Here is a 16,155-nt window from a genome sequence, read left to right on the forward strand (position 1 = left end):
TCCTTATATTAATGTAAGCTTTTGTTAATGGGTTAAATAGGTTTTATTTTGTGACTTTCATAGGGTACTTATTAATTCTATTTATTAAACTCAATTTAATCTAAAATTCTATATTTATTCTTCATATAGTTTTTTAAGAAATTAAATAAATTTTTATTATTTAAATACATATAAGAAATTCTTAAAATACTTGTAAGTGTATTGACTCATTTACAAAAAACTAAAATCAGTCCAAGATACAAATTGTACCAATAAATCTTTTATAACTGAACTATCATATATAATTTAATAGTTTCTTAAGAGAAATTCCAAACACATAGCCTAATCATTTGCCTCCCACTTATTGAAAAGCAGAAATGAGAAGGGAAACATAAAACAGATATGGAACACAAATGAATAAATTAAAAAATTAAAAAATATATATATTATATTCAGTTTTTTTGTTGGCAGAGTCGCAGAAAAATAAAAGGAAAATGAAACGAATGCGCATTCCAAAAATAGAATCAGGATAAGTTGTGCATGTTGCACGAGATGATATTTTAAACAAGATAAACAAGTATTCATATGCTACCGTGCCAAGATAAACAAGTATGAACGTAATGCTTTATTTCTTAAGTCGTGATATTTTGAAACTACAAAAAGTAAAACATATTCATATTAAAATTTAAAACAATAATATTTTAATTATATATATATAATTTAAATTTTAATATATATTATTATATTACTAGTGAAAACATACCTGTGTCTCTTTTTAGGAAATTTTTTTATTAAATTATAAAATAATGTTTATTAAAAATAAATAATTTGTATAACTTTATGACAGTTTTTATTACAAATAAATATTTGAATTTAAAAAATTAATTATTAAAAGAATAAAATTGAAAAAAAAAAAAGTTATTATGAGTAATTATGTAAATTTAAAAATGTAGTTATTAAAAGGTAGAATTAAAAAAGAAAATGCATTATTAGAAAAATACAATTATCTACCATCAAAATTTGTAGATAATAATCAAAAATCGTTCAATAGTTATAATTTATTTACAGTAAAAAATAATTAGGTAAATATTTTGTAAATTACAACTATCTATAGATTTTACCACATATATATTACTTACAAACTATATGTGTAGATCCTATGGATTTGGTATGTAATTACCTACTAACTTGATATATAGATAATATTTAACCGTTTTAATTAAATTGATTTTCTGTGCAATACAAACGTACTTTTGTATATTGGAAGTCATCATAAAAATTCAAAATAGTTATAACAATGACAAATGTAGAGAAATTATAATAGATAATTAAGAGTATCAACAAAGCAAATAATTGTTATTACAATGTTTATACCGAAGTTTAACTAATGTAAGAAATCCAAATACTATATAATTCAACCATTTTAATAAAAAAAATCTAACCATCAACATAATATCTAAGAACAATTGTTCTATGAAAAATCCAAATATTATGCAATCTAATCATCTTAATAAAAAAAAAAAAGCCAACCATCAACACAATATCTAAGAATAATTGTTCTAATTTGGCGAGAGACATTAGATAACGTATAATGAGTTAGTGTCACTCTTAATTTTGAAAAGGTCTTTCCACATAGAATTCATGGAGAATGAAATTATAAAGGAATAAAATTATTATCTTTCCTTAATAAAATTTGTCCCGTTAATATTAAATATATTTTTATACCATTAACATATACAAAAATATTAGAATTTGGAATTCATTGAAGTTGGAATTTACGAATTAAACTCAATATAATAATTTACACAATATATTTCTAAAATAACTTAAGCACAACGTTTCGTGAGTCCTAATTCTTTAAATACGAATCTTTTAATTATTTTAACACAAAATTTGCATTGAGAAAATGTTTTTAGAATAGATTATAATCTATGTTTAGAACCAAAACTCTAAATTGTTTGATCCTTGTCTAAGTTCAAAAAATATTTTTCAATGTTTTGATACCACAAAATAGTATAGATAAAATCACATATAGTTGAGTTACATTATTTTCAACTCCAATTAGTTAGTTTTGGAGTTAGTATTAACTCTTTGACAAGTGAACTAATTCGTTACAAGTAGTAAAATGGAAGTCCATGTATCCCTTTTTCTAATGAATTTATGCTTGTTTGTCTAATTATATTGTTATTTACTAATTATAACTTTGATAAAAGTATGGTTTGATTCATAGTAAAATAAAACGCATTTTTGACAACAAATTTATAAGTTTATTAAAATGATTCAGTAAAAGTTTTATCAAAATTAGATTTCATGAATTAAATGATACAGAAACTCTGTCTGTACAATATCTCTATCTCATTGAGACATTCACATTAAAAAAACATACTAGTCTTAATTCTTTAGGAGCAAGTTCTAAATCTATATCTTAAATTACTAATTTCTTAGTCAAATTAACATACAATTACATTAAAATCATATATCTAAAATGACTAAAAAAGATTAAATTCATTCCTAGAACCAAATCCTCTTGAGTGCTCTATGTCTATGTTTCAATTCATTTCTCAATGATTAGATACATTAAAAAATATGATATATTGTCAAACAAAGGAGTGGATTTGTTTTTAGTACCACTCCAAACTTACTAAAAGAGAGGCTTCTTACTAAAAGAGAGGTATGTTATGTGTATATAAATTCATGTCCAACTCTTATTTTATCTAATTTAAGACTTTGTTTATATCCAACATATGCTTCACAAATACGTGTTGAATTTTTCTTAAAAGTTACCTTTATAATCTTGACCACTCTAGACCCAATAATATCTTTATTGAAGTGCAATCTATCTTGGTTCTCTTATGGTATATCTCATTATCACTTCCATGTAAGTTACTATGACTATCACAATTAATAATCATACAATATTATTACACAATATTCAACTCATCTATCATATCTCCTTTAATTATAGTTTAATTATAAAATATATTCTCTATTATTAATTTTAAATTATTCTCTAATTTTAAATTAAAAACTAATTTAAACACTAATTTTTAGTAATTAATATTAAAAAGATCAATTTTAATTTTAATTTACCAATTAATTATATTAATAATAAACATTATTTTAGATACATAATTTTTAATTATAAAATAATAGTTGAATTAGCTAATACAGTAATTAATTATTTTTTTCGAAAGTTGGTTTCTATTTAATTATTTGCTTGTAGTGAAGTAATGGTACATAAAAAATTCTTATGTTAACCGAACTAAGTTCCTTATGCTAAAGTGAGATAAGAATAACAAAATCTATATTCATTAAACTCGATCGTTTTTAGTAATCTAACAGAACCATTTAGTTATATCTGTATATATGTACCTAAAAATATATGACCATTTTGTGAGTGTCAAACTAAGAATGTCCAACTTAAATTTCTAAGAGAACAACATTCACTTGACAGCGGGAGAAACCAGTCAATCGAGGTGGTTGGAAGAAGAGGAAGAAGAGGAAGAAGAGGAAGAAGAGGAAGATTGCAAAGACGATAAAAGGCAAAAGAAAGGAGTAAACAAAACAAAGGCTAAGATGATTGACAAAAAGGAAACGCCATTTTTGGAAGCAGCAAGGAATGGCATAATTGAAATGGTGAAGGAAATGTTTCAGCGACGTCCAAGTGTCGTGCATGAAACTAACTCGCAGGGAGAGAATGTATTACTGGTTGCTGCGAAGAATAGGAAACCCGCTGTAATTGAAAGTCTGAAAGAGATCTTGAAGTGTGAAGTTTGGAGAACTTTATGTATGGCAATAAATAAGGATGGGAAGACCATGTTACACATGGCAGGAGAGGTTCCAGCAGATGATATGCATTCCAAAGTTTCTTATTCTGCCTTAGAGATGGTGTGGGACGCAAAATGGTTTCAGGTACCCAAACAAATTCATATATAATATTTTAATTTTCATGTTGAGGAAAGAACGATATTGCTGATGATTCAATTTTCTACCTTGGACCAGTATGTCGCAAGCCTTGTACCACGACACTATTACCTTTTGCGTGATAAAGACCAGAAAATCCCGTGGGAAATCTTCAAGAAAACACATGATAATCTTAGGAAGGAGAGTGGGGAGTGGCTGAAGGAGACATCTGAATCTTGCTCTGTAGTGACTGCGCTTGTTGCTGCTGCTTCCTTTGCAACCGCCACCACTGTTCCTGGTGGCATAGATGACCATGGTATGCCTCATTTTGAAGGCAAGCCTGCATTCGATGCATTTGTTTTTTCTTCGCTATTTGGACTTTGTTTCTCAGTCTCCGGACTCATAATGTTCCTTACCGTCATCACTTCTCGAAAGCTACCCAGAGAATACCGCAAATCATTGCCACTCAAACTTGCTTTCGGCTTAAGTTTTCTTTTCTTATCCATTATTGCATTGCTTGCTTCTTTCTGCATTGGCCATTCTTTTCTGTTCAATCACAAATACAAGAAGGTCATATTGCCAATTTATATTGCTACTTGTTTTCCTGTTACTTTCTTTGCCCTGGATCAGGTGCAACTCTACGTTGACCTTCTGGCAGCCATTTTTTCTACGGTGCCAAATGCAACTGATGATGACGGACAAAATTATTAGAACATTCTACCATATCAGTGTCGTGTTGGAGTCATGTCTTATCATATCATCAGCTTTGGCAAATATTTTTTATTCTCGCTTTTCATCATGCAACTTTCATCTTTAAGCATAGAGTGTGGTGTGTGTGCATTTGTGCAGTAAACATATATTATTATTATCAGCTGCGAAATACAGCTTTTCAATTGTACCCACTTTGTGTTAGATGGTGTGTTATGTTTGAGATTAAGGAGACAAATTTATAGACATTCCCGATGTACTGCGTCAATCATCCTGATTTCAACTTTAAATTTAATGTTGTGCTCAATACTTTACTTTTATGCCATCTTCACATACAATATTAATTAATCCATCTTGGTAATGGCAGCCAATTTGAAACTTCGCTTTTATTGTCCAAAATAATGGAGTAGATAAATAATACTAGAAATCAACTATACCCAACAAAGAATAAATAGTTACTTGTATATTATAAAGAAAGTAAACAAATCAACTAATATTGTAATAAGAATGTCTTGCAGTATTTCAGTCTTTATCCTTTTTTTATTTTAAATAAATAAAAATTCTTCTTGTAGAGTATTGTGTTGCTATAGACTTATAATGAAGGTGGGGGAGGGAGTTGGAAGGAATCTAAGAGGAGTTGAGAGCGTTGAAGGCTTGAAATCTAGGCTCCTTTGGTTGGAACTTGAGCGTAGCATAGAGCTTCATGTAATCCTCAAACACAAATTTTGGGTACACAACCTCTGCCTCCTTTGCCTCTCTCTCCAACAATGGTGGTGCCGGGTAGATAACAGCATCACTGCCAGGGTTGTAGAATGACGCCACCGACATTCTCGTTCCATCACTTCGAGCAATCACACGATGCTCCACACTCTTGTATTTCCCATTGCTTATTACCTGTCAAATGTTGCATCACAATTACTACAACTACAATACGTTACACAAGTAATAAACAAGAAACGTCTTTAGTTAGCATACCTCAATCTGGTCGCCAAGGTTAACAACAATGGAATGGCGCATCGGAGGCACATCCATCCATTTCCCATCTTTGAGAAGCTGAAGGCCACTCACTTTGTCGTCTTGCAAGAGAAGGATTATCCCACCCGCATCTGTATGGGCACGAAGACCCTTCACCAATTCTGGCTTTGGACACGCAGGGTAGTTTGCCACCTTTGTCCCAAAATTAGGACCTCTTGATCCATAAAACGCCCTCTTCAAGTACCCCTTCTCCAATCCAAGATTTTCACACAGCATATCCAGCAACTCCTCCGCCAGTTTCTCCAATTTCTCTGCAAATTCCTTCATTGCATCCCTGCATCATCACGTCCTCCAGTTAAGACATGTTAAGTGCACACAGTGATATATGTGTCACATTACGAGCAATATTTCAGGATTCATGCATATACATGAATCTCTTAGTTTTCAATTTGTTTATATTAAAGTGTAATGCAAATTCTAGAAGAATGTAGAAGCTCCTTAAATAGAAGAATTGAAATGTAATACAAGTTCTAGAATATTCTAGAAAAACCTAAGATAGGAAGAAAAATCAAGAATATTCTACATAGGTAAAAATCTAGAACATTCCACATAAGTTGTGGCTAGTATGTTCTAGAATAATCTATGGGTCTATAAATACCCATGAACTCTACCATTTGATGTATGAAGCCAACATCTACCATTTGTATGAGCTAACATCTACTACAACTAAAGACAACTACAACACTTCTTTCAACTACTACTTCTACATTCTACTATCTCTACATTTTCTCTACCACATCAACTACTCCTTTCACAACCTTCAAAATACTAACAGTGGTACCAGAGCTACGTTCGGTCATCTACTGGGCGTAGATAAAATTTTCAACTACCTCAAACAAAGCTATAACTCATTCTACTACTCCCAAATATATTCTCAACAATGGCTACTACTAATCAAACATCATCAATTCCAGTACCTATTTTCAAAGGAGAAAATTATGATTTCTGGAGTGTCAAAATGAAGACATTCTTCCGTTCTCAAGATTTATGGAACATCATAGAAGAAGGATTCCCTATTCCAGAAGACACTTCCACTCTTACTACAGCTCAAAAGAAGGAGTTGAAAGAAAACAAGCAGAAAGATTCAAGGGCTTTATTTGTTCTTCAACAAGCAGTTGATGACACAATTTTTCCAAGGATAATTGGTGCTACAAGTGCAAAACAAGCTTGGAACACAATACAAGAGGAGTTTCAAGGAAGTGACGAGGTACGCAATATTAAACTTCATTCTCTAAGACGAGAGTTTGAATTATTAAGAATGAAAGAATCTGAGACCATTAAAGACTACTATTCTAGAATAAAAGAAATAGTTAGTCAAATGAGAGCCTATGGGGAAAATATTCTTGACAAAAAGATCGTTGAGAAAATTTTAATTTCTATTCCCCAAAAGTATGATGCAATCACAACCGCGATTGAACAAACAAAAGATTTGGCTACATTGTCAGTCACACAACTAATGGGCTCTCTTGAAGCTTATGAACAAAGATTGAAAAGGCATGAAGAAGACTCGGTTGAAAATGCCTTTCAATCAAACCTAAAATTACGGTCTCAGAATAAAGAATATGAAGGAAATAAAAGTAGAGAAGAAATTTCTAGAAATAAACAAATTCGACTCGAGTACTGTCCAACAGAAGACCAAATTGCAGATATATTTACGAAGGCATTACCAAGACCAAGATTTGAACTACTGCGCACAATGCTTGGAGTTACCGAATTTGCATTAAGGAGGAGTATTAAAGTGTAATGCAAATTCTAGAAGAATGTAGAAGCTCCTTAAATAGAAGAATTGAAATGTAATACAAGTTCTAGAATATTCTAGAAAAACCTAAGATAGGAAGAAAAATCAAGAATATTCTACATAGGTAAAAATCTAGAACATTCCATATAAGTTGTGGCTAGTATGTTCTAGAATAATCTATGGGTCTATAAATACCCATGAACTCTACCATTTGATGTATGAAGCCAACATCTACCATTTGTATGAGCTAACATCTACTACAACTAAAGACAACTACAACACTTCTTTCAACTACTACTTCTACATTCTACTATCTCTACATTTTCTCTACCACATCAACTACTCCTTTCACAACCTTCAAAATACTAACAGTTTACCTGTACTCCTTGGTGAGATCAGGGATTTCAGAGATGTTGGACGTTGGAAGATGGCGCAAGAAGAAGGTGCTCTCCCAGTCCATGTCCTTTAATTCGTCTTCCACACACTCTAACCCCTTGCTTCCCACAGCCTCGTTGAACCTCTTCTCCATGCATTTCCTATAATGCTCTTTTGTTAACCTTTCCACCCTATCGAGAAGTTCGTGGGGTATTCCGTGATTCACCAACTACAATCACGAAAGCATCTTAGTTAGCACAGTCAAAATGAACAACATCAACAAAACCTTAGCTTGCAAATGTATACGGAGAAAGGTGTTATGAGGAAGTTGGTGGGGTACCTCAAAAAATCCCCAGTTTTGGCAAGCATCTTCGATCTGCTCTAGGATACCTTTCTTCTCCTCACCGTTGATATTCGCCAAGTTGATCACGGGAAACTTCTCCATCTCTCGCGCCTTCTCTTTCTTTTGTTCTAATAAGTAATCTTGATGTATATGTGTTTGTTTGTGCATATTGGGGTGCTAGGTGTGTGGCATTTATAGTGATTCAAAGAGTTCGGTGAAGACAAGAGGACATATAAAAAATTCTACTGTGTGCCTCATGAATCATGAGATGCATGCTTTCTTAGGACAATCTATGCGACATGGTCATTTGCGTGGTTGAATTGTCTACTTTTTGTATCGTTGGACTCATCTGGGTGGAGACGAAGCCAATCTTCCTTGCATTTTCCATTAAATTGTACTATAGTGTTTCAGAACGTGGTTTCCTAGAAGATGGAACAAGCAAATAAATCTGTAAAATTTGTTATTCTATCTTTTTATAAAAACTTGTGAACTCCTTATTCAGATATATTACAAGTATTTAATTAACAAAAGATCTGCGATGATATCATTGTGTATGGTACCCAAAAAATTTACCTTCATCTATAACTGATTGGAACCTATAGCTTACAAGTTACCCCTCAAAAGGATGTGAAAAAAAAATCATATTTTTTATGACGTGTTGTGGTTTTATATTTCTGATATGATTTTTCAAGCGTGGGCCGAGTTAATAGCTACAGTTTCTGCATTTTATACACGATTTCTTAGTTGGAAAATATATGTAAAAATTTGTTGAGTAGGAGTTCGATGCCATTGGTTGAAAATTACAACTGGACGAGTAATACTATATTCTGGAAGAAAATTATTAGTGAAAATCCAAAAAAGAAAGAAGATATCATTTTCTGAACTTGTTGTCTCTTTGTTTTCATTTTGAAAACTTGACCAGTTGGAGCCACCGAACAAGATAAGCTGTGAGTCTGACTGAAAGGAACATTCTGCTGTGCATAATTTGAAAACTTTGTTCTTAGTGGGAAGACGTTGAATATTGCCAGAATATACTAATCGTCTTCTTTACTCTAATTTGTTTCTCTTAGCACATAAAAATTGAATGAAGTGTCTGAAGTTAAGTCCAACATGTAAGTTGAATATGGTCTTTTAATTATGTGGGGCAAGGAGGCTCTCTTGGGTATGCGAACTTCGTACGTTATTGTTTTCACACGTGTGGAAACAAACCTAATAAATAACATAAGTTAGAGAGAAAAAAAAGTGAAAGAAAACCTCAAATAAAAATAAACCTAATTATTTGTTGTTAATTAATAAATTATTTAATGTTATTTAAAGGAGACATCATGAACATTTAATCTAATTCAAATTAGTCCTTGAGTTTATCATTTTTTTTAATTGACCCTTGAACTTTAATTGCATTCTAATATATTTTTTGGCAATAGTTATTTCTATCAAATCAGAGAAAGATTATTTATTTTCAATATAAATCACTCATTTAATATTTTGTTATAGTTCATTTATTTCGAGAAGAAAAAGAGTCAGGGGATAAAATAAAAGTAATAAAATTTATATTGAGTGATTTATTTATAAAATTAATTATACTTTTAATGTAGAAAATTTTCTGTGAAAAATAAATAAAACAACTAGGTTTTAAAATAAAATGATTTAGAGTTTAAACCAATTCTATATGAGAGACTATTTAAAAAGGGGGTAAATTTTAAGGATTAATTAAGTGACTATTACAAAATAAGTAAAGCTTAAAGATCAATATTGGAATAAAAGTGAAGTTGATAGTGTTATTTGGAAGCATGATAAAGTTTAAGGTTTAATCAAGGAAAATAAAAATATAGATTATTTGCTTTTAAATAGTTACAAGTGAAGAAGATTAAACAAGATATATGAAAATAACACATCCACCCATTGATATTAAAGTTTAATGAGTTTATCAATTTATTTTATATTAAAAATATGTTATCGTAAAATTATAATGTGTTAATGATTTTTCTTATCAATATTTTTGTTTGTAGCTCAGGGAACTTTTCAATTGAAGTACTTGTATTTTGATGAAAATTAGGAAATTAAAATATAAAAAATATTTACATAAAAAAATATACGTACTTTAAAAGTGAAATTTGTTAAATATAAAGTGTGTAAACGAGAAAAGAATATAGATTGAAAAGGCATGAAGAAGACTCGGTTGAAAATGCCTTTCAATCAAACCTAAAATTACGGTCTCAGAATAAAGAATATGAAGGAAATAAAAGTAGAGAAGAAATTTCTAGAAATAAAGAAAATCCTAGAAGCTTCTCTAAGACTCGTCAAGAAAAATATCCTCCATGTGACATATGTAAAAAGACAAGTCACTTGGAAAAAGATTGTTGGCATCATGGAAAACCTCAATGCCACTATTGCAAGAAATTTGGTCACATAGAAAAGTATTGTCGTAATAAAAAGAAGCATAAAGCAAACTTTGCGGAAGAAGATAATCAAGAGAAACTCTTATTCTACGCCAATCAAGAATCTTTTGATAGAGAAGAAAGTTGGTACTTGGATAGTGGATGCAGTAATCACATGGCAAAAGATCAAAGTATCTTCAAAGACATTGATAAATCTGTCAATGTCAAAGTTCGGCTAGGAAATGGCACCACAGTGGAGTCTCGAGGCAAAGGAACTGTCATGGTGGAGACAAAGAAAGGTATGAAATTCATCAAGGATGTTTTACTAGTTCCAAATCTTAAAGAAAATCTTTTAAGTATTGGCCAAATGATGGAGAATGGATATTCTCTTCATTTTGAGAAAGATACATGCAAAATTTATGACAATAAAATGATAGAAATTGGCCAAGTAAAAATGGAGAAGAGAAATAGAAGCTTTCCTATAAGCTTCAAACCTGGAACTAATATTGCCATGAAGGTAGAAGTTGATGACTCATGGCTTTGGCATAGGAGATTTGGCCACTTCAACACACATGCCTTAAAACTTCTATATACGAAAAACATGATGAGAGATCTTCCATGCTTGAAGGAGAATAATGAATCATGTGAAGGATGTCTCCTCGGAAAACAACATCGATTACCATTCTCGACAGACAAAGCATGGAGAGCAAAAGACTTATTGGAGTTGATTCATACCGATGTTTGCGGACCGATGAGAACACCTTCACATCATAACAACAGGTATTTCATCCTCTTCATTGATGACTTCTCTAGAATGACATGGGTCTATTTCTTAAAGGCAAAGTCAGAAGTTTTTGGAGTATTCAAGAAATTCAAGGCCCTTGTTGAGAAGCAAAGTGGAAAACAGCTAAAAGTACTTAGAAGTGATCGTGGCAAGGAGTACACATCTCACGAGTTTGACAAATTCTGTGAAGATGAAGGCATAGAGCGACAACTTACAGTCGCATATACTCCACAACAAAATGGCGTGTCAGAGAGAAAGAATCGCACAGTTATGGAGATGGCAAGATCAATGCTGAAAGAGAAAAGTATGCCTAATACTTTTTGGGCTGAAGCAGTTTAGACTGCAGTTTATATTCTAAACAGATGTCCAACTAAAGCAGTCCAAGACAAGACTCCTATTGAAGCTTGGAGTGGGAGAAAGCCATCGGCTAAACACCTACGAGTATTTGGATCTATCTGCTACATACATGTTCCTGATCAAAGGAGGCACAAGCTTGAAGACAAAACTATACGAGGAATATTTTTGGGATATAGCACACAGTCAAAAGGCTATCGAGTTTACAACCTACAAACTAAAAAGCTCATCATCAGTCGAGATGTTGAAGTTGATGAAAATGCTTCTTGGAATTGGGAAGAAGAAAAAGTTGTTAAAAGCAACATTCTACTTCTAGTGCAACAATCTCAAGAAGAAACTCAAGAAGAGGAAGAAAATTTAGGTACGCTTTCTCCACCTCCACAACAAGATTCTTCACCTGAATCTAGTCCAAGAAGAGTAAGATCTTTGGTAGACATATATGAAACTTGCAATATGGCCGTGATTGAGCCTAACTGTTATGAAGAAGAATCAAAGCAAGAAGTATGGGTCAAGGCTATGGAAGAAGAGATTAAAATGATTGAGAAGAATAACACTTGGGAACTTGTAAATTTCCCTCATGGAAAAGACATCATTGGAGTCAAATGGATATATAAAACAAAGCTCAATCCTGATGGAACTATACAAAAGCATAAAGCAAGATTGGTTGCCAAAGGCTACTCACAGCAACCAGGAATAGACTACAATGAGACATTTGCTCCAGTTGCTCGCTTGGATACAATTAGAGTTTTAATAGCTCTTGCAGCACAAAAAGGATGGAAAATCTATCAACTGGATGTCAAGTCAGCCTTTCTAAATGGGGTGCTCGAAGAAGAGATTTATGTTGAACAACCACAGGGCTTCATCAACGAAGGCAATGAAGGCAAAGTACTAAGACTTAAAAAAGCATTATATGGCCTGAAGCAAGCTCCTCGAGCATGGTATAGCAAGATTGATAAATACTTCATCGATCAAGGATTCAGGAGGAGCAAGAGTGAGCCAACACTATATATTAAGGCACAAGGTCAGTACCATCTCATTGTCTCTATATATGTCGATGATCTTATCTATACAGGAAACAATATAGAGATGATGATAGAATTTAAAGAAGACATGATGAAGACATTTGAAATGACTGACCTTGGCTTGATGAACTATTTCCTCGGTATAGAGGTGAAACAAGAAAAGGAAGGTATATTTATCTCTCAAAAGAAATATATTGAAGCTCTATTAAAGAAGTTCAAGATGAATGGTTGTAAACCTGTCACTACTCCACTGGTGGTAAATGAGAAGCTACAGAAAGATGATGGAGCATAAGAGGCAGATGCATCATGCTACAGGAGTTTAATTGGAAGTCTCCTGTATCTCACAGCCACACGACCAGACATTATGTATGCTACAAGTCTTCTATCAAGATTCATGCAAAAGCCAAGTCAGATTCATTATGGAGTAGGAAAAAGAATTTTAAGATATCTACAAGGCACAAAGGAGTTTGGTATATGGTACAAAACCATGACTAACTCAAGGATGATTGGCTACACAGATAGTGATTGGGCAGGATCAGTGGACGACATGAAGAGTACGTCAGGATATGCTTTCTCACTAGGATCGGGTATTTTATCTTGGGCATCAAAGAAGCAAGCAACCGTGGCACAATCAACAGCAGAAGCAGAGTATGTAGCAGCTGCTGAAACCACAAGTCAAGCAATATGGCTAAGAAGAATACTTGAAGAAATGGGTGAACCACAAGATGGACCGACTATTATCTATTGCGATAACAAATCGGCAATAGCAATAGCAAAAAATCCAGTCCATCATCAAAGAACAAAACATATAGCCATTAAATATCACTTCATTCGAGATGAAGAGACAACTAAACAAATTCGACTCGAGTACTGTCCAACAGAAGACCAAATTGCAGATATATTTACGAAGGCATTACCAAGACCAAGATTTGAACTACTGCGCACAATGCTTGGAGTTACCGAATTTGCATTAAGGAGGAGTATTAAAGTGTAATGCAAATTCTAGAAGAATGTAGAAGCTCCTTAAATAGAAGAATTGAAATGTAATACAAGTTCTAGAATATTCTAGAAAAACCTAAGATAGGAAGAAAAATCAAGAATATTCTACATAGGTAAAAATCTAGAACATTCCATATAAGTTGTGGCTAGTATGTTCTAGAATAATCTATGGGTCTATAAATACCCATGAACTCTACCATTTGATGTATGAAGCCAACATCTACCATTTGTATGAGCTAACATCTACTACAACTAAAGACAACTACAACACTTCTTTCAACTATTACTTCTACATTCTACTATCTCTACATTTTCTCTACCACATCAACTACTCCTTTCACAACCTTCAAAATACTAACAGTTTACCTGTACTCCTTGGTGAGATCAGGGATTTCAGAGATGTTGGACGTTGGAAGATGGCGCAAGAAGAAGGTGCTCTCCCAGTCCATGTCCTTTAATTCGTCTTCCACACACTCTAACCCCTTGCTTCCCACAGCCTCGTTGAACCTCTTCTCCATGCATTTCCTATAATGCTCTTTTGTTAACCTTTCCACCCTATCGAGAAGTTCGTGGGGTATTCCGTGATTCACCAACTACAATCACGAAAGCATCTTAGTTAGCACAGTCAAAATGAACAACATCAACAAAACCTTAGCTTGCAAATGTATACGGAGAAAGGTGTTATGAGGAAGTTGGTGGGGTACCTCAAAAAATCCCCAGTTTTGGCAAGCATCTTCGATCTGCTCTAGGATACCTTTCTTCTCCTCACCGTTGATATTCGCCAAGTTGATCACGGGAAACTTCTCCATCTCTCGCGCCTTCTCTTTCTTTTGTTCTAATAAGTAATCTTGATGTATATGTGTTTGTTTGTGCATATTGGGGTGCTAGGTGTGTGGCATTTATAGTGATTCAAAGAGTTCGGTGAAGACAAGAGGACATATAAAAAATTCTACTGTGTGCCTCATGAATCATGAGATGCATGCTTTCTTAGGACAATCTATGCGACATGGTCATTTGCGTGGTTGAATTGTCTACTTTTTGTATCGTTGGACTCATCTGGGTGGAGACGAAGCCAATCTTCCTTGCATTTTCCATTAAATTGTACTATAGTGTTTCAGAACGTGGTTTCCTAGAAGATGGAACAAGCAAATAAATCTGTAAAATTTGTTATTCTATCTTTTTATAAAAACTTGTGAACTCCTTATTCAGATATATTACAAGTATTTAATTAACAAAAGATCTGCGATGATATCATTGTGTATGGTACCCAAAAAATTTACCTTCATCTATAACTGATTGGAACCTATAGCTTACAAGTTACCCCTCAAAAGGATGTGAAAAAAAAATCATATTTTTTATGACGTGTTGTGGTTTTATATTTCTGATATGATTTTTCAAGCGTGGGCCGAGTTAATAGCTACAGTTTCTGCATTTTATACACGATTTCTTAGTTGGAAAATATATGTAAAAATTTGTTGAGTAGGAGTTCGATGCCATTGGTTGAAAATTACAACTGGACGAGTAATACTATATTCTGGAAGAAAATTATTAGTGAAAATCCAAAAAAGAAAGAAGATATCATTTTCTGAACTTGTTGTCTCTTTGTTTTCATTTTGAAAACTTGACCAGTTGGAGCCACCGAACAAGATAAGCTGTGAGTCTGACTGAAAGGAACATTCTGCTGTGCATAATTTGAAAACTTTGTTCTTAGTGGGAAGACGTTGAATATTGCCAGAATATACTAATCGTCTTCTTTACTCTAATTTGTTTCTCTTAGCACATAAAAATTGAATGAAGTGTCTGAAGTTAAGTCCAACATGTAAGTTGAATATGGTCTTTTAATTATGTGGGGCAAGGAGGCTCTCTTGGGTATGCGAACTTCGTACGTTATTGTTTTCACACGTGTGGAAACAAACCTAATAAATAACATAAGTTAGAGAGAAAAAAAAGTGAAAGAAAACCTCAAATAAAAATAAACCTAATTATTTGTTGTTAATTAATAAATTATTTAATGTTATTTAAAGGAGACATCATGAACATTTAATCTAATTCAAATTAGTCCTTGAGTTTATCATTTTTTTTAATTGACCCTTGAACTTTAATTGCATTCTAATATATTTTTTGGCAATAGTTATTTCTATCAAATCAGAGAAAGATTATTTATTTTCAATATAAATCACTCATTTAATATTTTGTTATAGTTCATTTATTTCGAGAAGAAAAAGAGTCAGGGGATAAAATAAAAGTAATAAAATTTATATTGAGTGATTTATTTATAAAATTAATTATACTTTTAATGTAGAAAATTTTCTGTGAAAAATAAATAAAACAACTAGGTTTTAAAATAAAATGATTTAGAGTTTAAACCAATTCTATATGAGAGACTATTTAAAAAGGGGGTAAATTTTAAGGATTAATTAAGTGACTATTACAAAATAAGTAAAGCTTAAAGATCAATATTGGAATAAAAGTGAAGTTGATAGTGTTATTTGGAAGCATGATAAAGTTTAAGGTTTAATCAAGGAAAATAAAAATAT

The 16,155-nt window shown here is 32.4% G+C and overlaps 3 protein-coding genes across 5 annotated transcripts; 1 reads left to right on the top strand and 2 right to left on the bottom strand.

Moving 5' to 3' along the window:
• The first annotated feature begins 3,456 nt into the window (after positions 1-3,456).
• LOC148204594 (uncharacterized) lies at positions 3,457-4,795 on the top strand. Its single transcript, XM_088094077.1, has 2 exons — positions 3,457-3,891; positions 3,982-4,795. Exons 1-2 carry the CDS (start codon positions 3,556-3,558, stop codon positions 4,591-4,593), a joined length of 948 nt encoding a protein of 315 aa, XP_087950203.1. The 5' UTR covers positions 3,457-3,555; the 3' UTR covers positions 4,594-4,795.
• A 229-nt stretch (positions 4,796-5,024) lies between these two features.
• Positions 5,025-8,198, bottom strand: LOC124841263 (1-aminocyclopropane-1-carboxylate oxidase-like). The gene is made up of 4 exons (XM_088094085.1): positions 8,079-8,198; positions 7,741-7,967; positions 5,566-5,899; positions 5,025-5,484 (listed from the first exon to the last, which is right to left on the bottom strand). The coding sequence occupies exons 1-4, from the start codon at positions 8,181-8,183 to the stop codon at positions 5,218-5,220; spliced, it is 933 nt and encodes a 310-aa protein (XP_087950211.1). The 5' UTR covers positions 8,184-8,198; the 3' UTR covers positions 5,025-5,217.
• A 46-nt stretch (positions 8,199-8,244) lies between these two features.
• LOC148204595 (1-aminocyclopropane-1-carboxylate oxidase 4-like) lies at positions 8,245-15,802 on the bottom strand. Of its 3 annotated transcripts, none has more exons than XM_088094091.1 (3): positions 14,323-15,802; positions 13,985-14,211; positions 8,245-9,290 (listed from the first exon to the last, which is right to left on the bottom strand). In XM_088094091.1, exons 1-3 carry the CDS (start codon positions 14,491-14,493, stop codon positions 9,134-9,136), a joined length of 555 nt encoding a protein of 184 aa, XP_087950217.1. In that variant the 5' UTR covers positions 14,494-15,802; the 3' UTR covers positions 8,245-9,133. The 3 variants fall into 3 exon arrangements, with proteins under 3 accessions (XP_087950217.1, XP_087950224.1, XP_087950220.1); XM_088094098.1 differs by having other exon boundaries at positions 8,245-8,503; positions 14,323-15,790; XM_088094094.1 differs by lacking the exon at positions 8,245-9,290 and adding an exon at positions 9,313-10,734 and having other exon boundaries at positions 14,323-15,793.
• Positions 15,803-16,155: the final 353 nt, after the last annotated feature.

The sequence above is a fragment of the Vigna umbellata genome, chromosome 1 (assembly GCF_029865625.1).
Source record: "Vigna umbellata cultivar VRB3 chromosome 1, Vumbellata_1.0, whole genome shotgun sequence".
Taxonomy (NCBI): Eukaryota; Viridiplantae; Streptophyta; class Magnoliopsida; order Fabales; family Fabaceae; genus Vigna; species Vigna umbellata.

Bases quoted from the DNA above. Each gene is read 5' to 3' on its own strand.
- LOC148204594 (XM_088094077.1), top strand. From the start codon at position 3,556: ATGATTGACAAAAAGGAAACGCCATTTTTGGAAGCAGCAAGGAATGGC. The intron at 3,892-3,981 runs GTACCCAAACAA...ACCTTGGACCAG, and splicing joins GGGACGCAAAATGGTTTCAG to TATGTCGCAAGCCTTGTACC.
- LOC124841263 (XM_088094085.1), bottom strand. From the start codon at position 8,183: ATGGAGAAGTTTCCCGTGATCAACTTGGCGAATATCAACGGTGAGGAG. The intron at 5,900-7,740 runs GTAAACTGTTAG...GTGATGATGCAG, and splicing joins GATCTCACCAAGGAGTACAG to GGATGCAATGAAGGAATTTG. The intron at 5,485-5,565 runs GTATGCTAACTA...AACATTTGACAG, and splicing joins ACCTTGGCGACCAGATTGAG to GTAATAAGCAATGGGAAATA.
- LOC148204595 (XM_088094091.1), bottom strand. From the start codon at position 14,493: ATGCACAAACAAACACATATACATCAAGATTACTTATTAGAACAAAAG. The intron at 14,212-14,322 runs GTACCCCACCAA...TCGTGATTGTAG, and splicing joins AAAACTGGGGATTTTTTGAG to TTGGTGAATCACGGAATACC. The intron at 9,291-13,984 runs GTAAACTGTTAG...GTTATTTATTAG, and splicing joins GATCTCACCAAGGAGTACAG to GTTTGTTTCCACACGTGTGA.